The sequence below is a fragment of the Arachis ipaensis genome, chromosome B2, assembly GCF_059453495.1.
Source record: "Arachis ipaensis isolate K30076 ecotype BB chromosome B2, ASM5945349v1, whole genome shotgun sequence".
Classification (NCBI taxonomy): domain Eukaryota; kingdom Viridiplantae; phylum Streptophyta; class Magnoliopsida; order Fabales; family Fabaceae; genus Arachis; species Arachis ipaensis.
The window spans coordinates 84,465,799-84,472,179 of record NC_142437.1 but is presented as its reverse complement, the minus strand read 5'-3'; the positions used below and the strand labels follow the sequence as shown (position 1 = coordinate 84,472,179).

At 27.3% G+C, this 6,381-nt stretch overlaps 1 protein-coding gene across 1 annotated transcript; it reads right to left on the bottom strand.

Moving 5' to 3' along the window:
• Positions 1-1,683: 1,683 nt before the first annotated feature.
• On the bottom strand, positions 1,684-5,511 carry LOC107625405 (putative 2-oxoglutarate-dependent dioxygenase AOP1). The gene is made up of 3 exons (XM_088505206.1): positions 5,057-5,511; positions 3,970-4,297; positions 1,684-2,534 (listed from the first exon to the last, which is right to left on the bottom strand). Exons 1-3 carry the CDS (start codon positions 5,431-5,433, stop codon positions 2,286-2,288), a joined length of 954 nt encoding a protein of 317 aa, XP_088361332.1. The 5' UTR covers positions 5,434-5,511; the 3' UTR covers positions 1,684-2,285.
• Between the last annotated feature and the right edge of the window lie 870 nt (positions 5,512-6,381).

Genomic DNA, 6,381 nt, shown 5'->3' with positions numbered 1-6,381 from the left:
TTGTGTGACATTGGTTGGGTGTGCATATTATACTTGGTTTGCCTATGTGATTAATTGCTAACTGTTCTACTTGTAATAACTATTTGTTTGTGCTTGAACTTCCTATCTGTGTTTGCATCTGGGACTCTGTTGGATTGTGGTGATTGGTTGTTAGTTGGATTGTTTGGGCCTAGGGCCGTGGTTGGAAAGAGATGAACTGATGATTGACTTCGGTTTTGTGTTTCTGGTTTGGAATAAAATTATGAAAGGCTATTTTGGTTCCGCATAGATAAACCGTTTTGAAAGGCTTTTGAGTTTTTGAGAATTGAACGGTTCTTCTTTCCGAAAAGATTTCCGACTTTACTTTCATTGTAAACCGTTGTTTTTGAAAAGAGGCATAAGACGGTTATGAATCACTGGTGCGGTTATCTTCACGTATCTTATTACAGTAATTCCCAAAAACCCTCTACTGAGAACCCTTTCGAGGATGATGTTCTCACCCCCCTACATTTTTCCCCTTTCAGGATATGGGCGCAGAAGTTACGAAAAGTTTATTTAGTTGTTGTTGAGATGCTCTGTATTGTTTTAGTTATGGTTTATTGTACCCTCGCCTTTATCTTGATATAATCTGTAAGAGGGATAGGGATTGTATTGGATTATGTTTGTAGTATTATTTATATATATATATTTGTATATATATATGGATGTACTCTTTATGAGTTTTGTAAGTTGTATGGTATTTATGGATGTATGTTATCGGATGAAAGTGTTTTTGGAGCGGTATTGCGGTTTAAAGTTTCAAACAGGCTCATATTTTAGTATTAAATAGTATAAGTGTCGTCGTAATGTCCGAGCTATCAGAGTCGCGCAGCCGGAAGCGCGAGCTTTGGTAGTTAGGGTATTACACAGCTTAAAATAATTTCTGAGTTAGATTCGTTTTTCAGTTTTTGATTCAATGTCTTGCTATTTTTTGTGCTTCTCTCTCGCTGTATTCCTTCTTATTTTTTGCCCTCACCTCATTATAACCGTCGATCGTTGCAATGTGTTTTTAAATGTGTTTCAATTAATAAAATGTACTCATATCTGTTGCTCGATAACAACACTGGCCATTGATGTCCATAATCATCATCATGGACGTATGTTTTCTTTTTCATTTTTGGTAACTACAATTTCTTTTAATTTAACACCAAATAAGTATTTATATGATTAATTTTAAAGTTAAAATTTTATAACATATTAAGTCAAGCCATTAATTAATTAATGAATATAATTAATTATATATTTATTATCGCAAATAATTATAAGATCACTTTCAGACATTTATATGAAATCAATTAGCGGCTAAGTTAACTTTAAAAATTCTTTTATACCTGTTTACAATTTATTCAAACCTGTAAAATAATCACCATCTTTTTGTTTGGGGTACAATCCTTTGGATGTTGTACAATCTTGTTAGAAACTATGAGAAGAGATTAGAGAAAGGGCGTTGTATATATTTATTAAGGAAATAATGTTTAATTTAATCCTTAAAATTTTCAGTTCTCATCAAAATAATTATTATTTTTTGAAAATAACTAAATTAATCTTTGAATTTATAAATTGTGATTCTTTATTCGTTTTTAATTTAACTGTCGTCAACATAATCTCCATAAAAATGCTCATATAGAAGAGAGATATTATTAAATAAAACAATACCCTGTTATTTATTTTTACAAGAAATCGATAGAATACATCTTACGATACAACGATAATGTTAAGATAACTTCAAACCATGCACACTTCACACATGTAATATAAAATTCATCGTAAATTAGTTTTTGACAATTATATTTGATAACGACATCAAAAGCAAGAGAGATATATATTATTTGGTTTAATTACTCTGTTGGATCTTATAGTTTTGCAAAATTTTCAATTAGGTCTCTATACTTTTTTTTTAATTGAGTTCTTGTACCAAAATTTTTTTTAATTGCGTCTCTATATTTTTTCTTTTTATTTGGGTTTTTACACCAATTTTTTTTAGTTAGGTCCCTAAATTAAGTCAATTACTGCTAACAGGAACCTAATTAAAAAAAATTGATATAAGGACCTAATTAAAAAAAATGTATAACGACCTAATTGAAAATTTTGTAAAACTATAGAAATTAACAGAATAATTAAACCATATTATTTTTATCTAGCCATATAAAGTTTTTAATATACGGCTCTCTTACTTACGTATAGTTGTCAAAACTAATTTAATTCTTTAAGCAAGCACAATAATACAACCATTATTGGCATGAAATTGTCCCTTTGTAATAAAAGGTTCATACTCCAAAGTATGCTTTGACTCGCAAATCAGAGTCTATGATCTTCTCTTTGTCAAAGAAACGAAGGTAATCAAAATGGTCAAATAATGGTTTATAGCGCAAAGGATTTTTGTCATCAACAAACTCTTCTGGCATTTGCACAATGTCACCATTAAAAGTGAAAAGCCCCATAGAGTACCTAATTTCCTTTGCATTATTCATTATCACTCGATGTTCACACGGACGTATCCTGCCATTGCTCCAAACCTATATATACCATGAAAAAGATTATATTTTATGGATAATTTTAAATAATAATTGTCGTACCAATACCGCAATTACGCATCACGTAAGGGTAGTTAATTTATTTAATAACTGTGAATACTTTTCAATCAAGCTTTGAAATAGAAACTATTTAATTTAATAACACTATTAAAAAAATCATTTTTAGTGATAATTTATTTTATTTTTAGTAACAATAAAAATAGCTGTTAATATATTTATCGACAATTAAACAGTCATCTTATACTTTGTCGCTAAAATTTTAGTGGCAATTACATAATTGCAGGTAAAGATCTTTTAACCGATCGCAAAAAATATATAATTGCCACTATAACTTATAGTAATAACGATAAATATATAATTGTTACAAAAACATAAATTAAATAAGACATAATGATCATTATATTATTGTCACTAAAAATTTGTTATTAAAAATTATTTATGTCGTAATATAACAGAAAAATAACTATTCTAAAATATTTTTCTAGATTCAATGCCAAGAAACAGGTTTATGAGAATTTATAAGTCTCAAAAATCTAAATTATAGAATTGTCTCAAATAATTCTAAAGAATCTAAGATATTACGCGTTTTTGAATTATAAAAAAAAAAGAGAATAAGAATAATTTCTTACAATAAATATAGTACCTAATAATTCAATTTTACCAGTTATAATGATTTCTATCATTTCTCTGTTAAAGAAAATATTATGAAGAGAAGTGTTAGGAGATCAGTAGATTTTATGATTTGTAACTATCAATTATTCATTAATAATACTTTTAATGGTGTGAGATTTCATCTAACGGTAGAAAATTATTCATTTTTTTTTCTGGTTAAATACTAGTCAAATTTTGATTAAAGTGCTGATCCTTATACTTTCTGATATGTAAATTTACACATAAAAATTACACCATATCTTATTGGTTAGTTTATTTGTAGAAAATATTGTGTTTTTTATATTAGTATTGGCTCTAAATATCTTCGTTTTTATTTATAATTATGGTTAAACATTCATAATTTTTTTTTTCCTTTTCCATTACTGTCTCTAGTCTCTTACGTGGTCAATTTCAATTAATTTTTAAAAAATGAATGCCTCCAATTTTTATTGAAATACTGAAATAATGTATCTGTCTCAAATTTTTTTAGGACCAAACAAGTTTAATATTTAGTAGCGACTACTACAAAAATATTTTTATATAAAAATGATATTATAAATCAGACAACTAATAAAAAATTTAATATATTTGATTGAATTATCTAATGACTCATAATATCATTTTTACAAGAAGATATTTTTATTAAATATCTTAATTTTTTTATCCAATTTTCTGAATGGTAAATACTTATATTTTTTATTTACACAAATCATGGTTGAATATTGAATTAGTTTGACATAATTATGAGTAAGAAACGTTGAGTCACCTTGAAAGCATCTCCAGCCATGACGAGAAAGAAGGAAGGGGAGGGATGAACAAGCACCCAGTCCCCATTCTTGATTTTGATTTCCAAACCTGCCACACCATTCAGCTGATGCAATACTGATTGCATAGTCAAATCAGTGTGAGATTGCATTCCCAAATGAGTTTCATTCTTCTCTGGTGGTCTGTATTTGAGGCACCGAAGAAGGTAATTTCCTGATTCTATGAATGAATTGCATCGCTCACTGTCGACACCATAGCTCTCAAATACCATCGTCTTTGTCACTTTGTCTACTTCTCCCAATAGCTTTGCATACTCATTCACGCTTTCGCTAACACAAATTCACACATTTAATCTACCTTATGCTGGATGCTATGGTCATTATGGTTACCACCATGAATATGATAGTTATACAATTTTAACCACACTTAAAAAATATTATTAAAATTAACGTAATATTTTTTTATTACTTATAAGTAATAGTGGCACAAAACTTTTTCACCATAAGTTACTTCTAGTTACTTTTGGAATCAAGTTAGACAAACCATAATAGATGTCCTAGATTGTGTAATAAAATTATTTATTCGAAAAATTTATGCAATTAGGTAAAGGTATATAAATTATTATGTATCTAACATGCTTTTTCATGGAAGAATTTTTTTGTGGTAAAATTTTTTGGATATTAAAAATTAAATTTTAAATTTTTTTATTATAAAAATTCTGATATCATACTATATATAAAAAATTATTTATCTGAAAATTAAAGTTATTATGCAAAAATATATGAATAATTATATATCTCATAGGTAAAAAAAATAATTAGTGCCTCGTTTGTGCAATTTGGATCCTTCTACACGTAATATCTTTGAATCTATATCTTTAAATGAGGAGTTTGAGATTGATATATCTATTATTTAACATATAATTAGTTAAAAATTATCACATAATAAAAAACAATATGCTTTCATATGTACTATACGGAAAACTATTTTACTTACCCATGACTACATCTAATTAAATATCAATGTAAAAGAATTTATAGAACAATTTTACATAAATTTTAATAAACACATGAAAAAATGGTACCAACCAAAAACGATCATTCCCTTGTGGCCACATGATGTTTGTGAACTTCTGGCATCCCTTAATGTTTAATGGATCATCAATCCCAAGTGATTCATATAATGGAAGAGATGGAATTTGTCCATAATAATTATGAAACAATTTCTGACTAGTCTCTTGCTTCTTTGTCTCCAATGGCAGACCAAAGAGTTGTTCCAATGCAGAGACAACAGAATCACAAAGCTGTTCACCAATTTTGTTGTAACGTGCAATGAAACAACCATGATCCTCCAACGCAGTTCGAACTACTTTACATGCTGAAACCCACGCTTCAGTTCCAGGCTTCAGCGTTTCATCGGTTAAGTCAATAATAGGAAGATGATGGGTTCTTGTTTGGGATCCCATTATGTTTGAACAATTACCTAATTGAAAACATGAATATGTGAGTGTGAGAAAATTGATTATTTATCACTTGATATTATAGTTTGATTACTCCATTAATTTAAGTGTATGAGTTCAATACAAGTTCTATGAAAATAACTTTTTTTTTATTCCACTATATTTCTTAATCTAAAAGGTTAAGAACTAATTCGTTTCAGATTTGAACTCTATTTAAAGATTTGTTATTGACCAATAAATTATTATATACATAAGATGAGATTCGAATTCCTAACACTTATTTAAGCAAACCACTAAACTAAATATTTGACTTACTCAAATTAGTTATTATATAAAAATAATGGAATAAATAAATAAACAAAAGAAAATATTGCGAGGTTATAGTAATGTGTCCTCCAAATATAGTAGTTTTTGTAGCATGACTGAATTAAAAAAAAAAAAAAAAAAAACAAAATCATTAATCACTTAAAAGAATGCAAATATAATGTTGATGATTTATCACTTATTGATATTATAGTTTGATTACTCAATTAATTTAAATATATTAGTTCAATACAAATTCTATGAAAATAATTTTTTTATTCCACCGTATTTTTTAATAATTTGAGAGATTAAGGACTAATTTGTTATAAATTTAAATTTTATTTAATAGTTTATTATTGACTAATAAATTATTTCATATACAAAGTGAGATTCAAATTTCTAATACTTACTTAAATAAACGATTAAATTAATCACTTGACCTATCCAAATTAGTTGTTATATAAATATAACTGAATAAAAAAGAAATATTGTGAGGTTATAGTAACGTGTCCTCCAAATATAGTAGTTTTGTTTTTTGGTATGGTTCTCAATATTTATTGATGTATTTAACAAATAAATAAATAAATAACCATTATTAATCTGTCATTGCTTGATTTTGGGACCCCTATTTCCGTTCAGGACCACTAAATA

What these genes read in the sequence shown, in the direction of transcription:
- LOC107625405 (XM_088505206.1), bottom strand. Translation starts at nt 5,433, where the DNA reads ATGGGATCCCAAACAAGAACCCATCATCTTCCTATTATTGACTTAACC. An exon ending in CAAGGGAATGATCGTTTTTG is followed by an intron (nt 4,298 to 5,056) that starts GTTGGTACCATT and finishes AATTTGTGTTAG; the next exon opens with CGAAAGCGTGAATGAGTATG. An exon ending in TGGCTGGAGATGCTTTCAAG is followed by an intron (nt 2,535 to 3,969) that starts GTGACTCAACGT and finishes TGGTATATATAG; the next exon opens with GTTTGGAGCAATGGCAGGAT.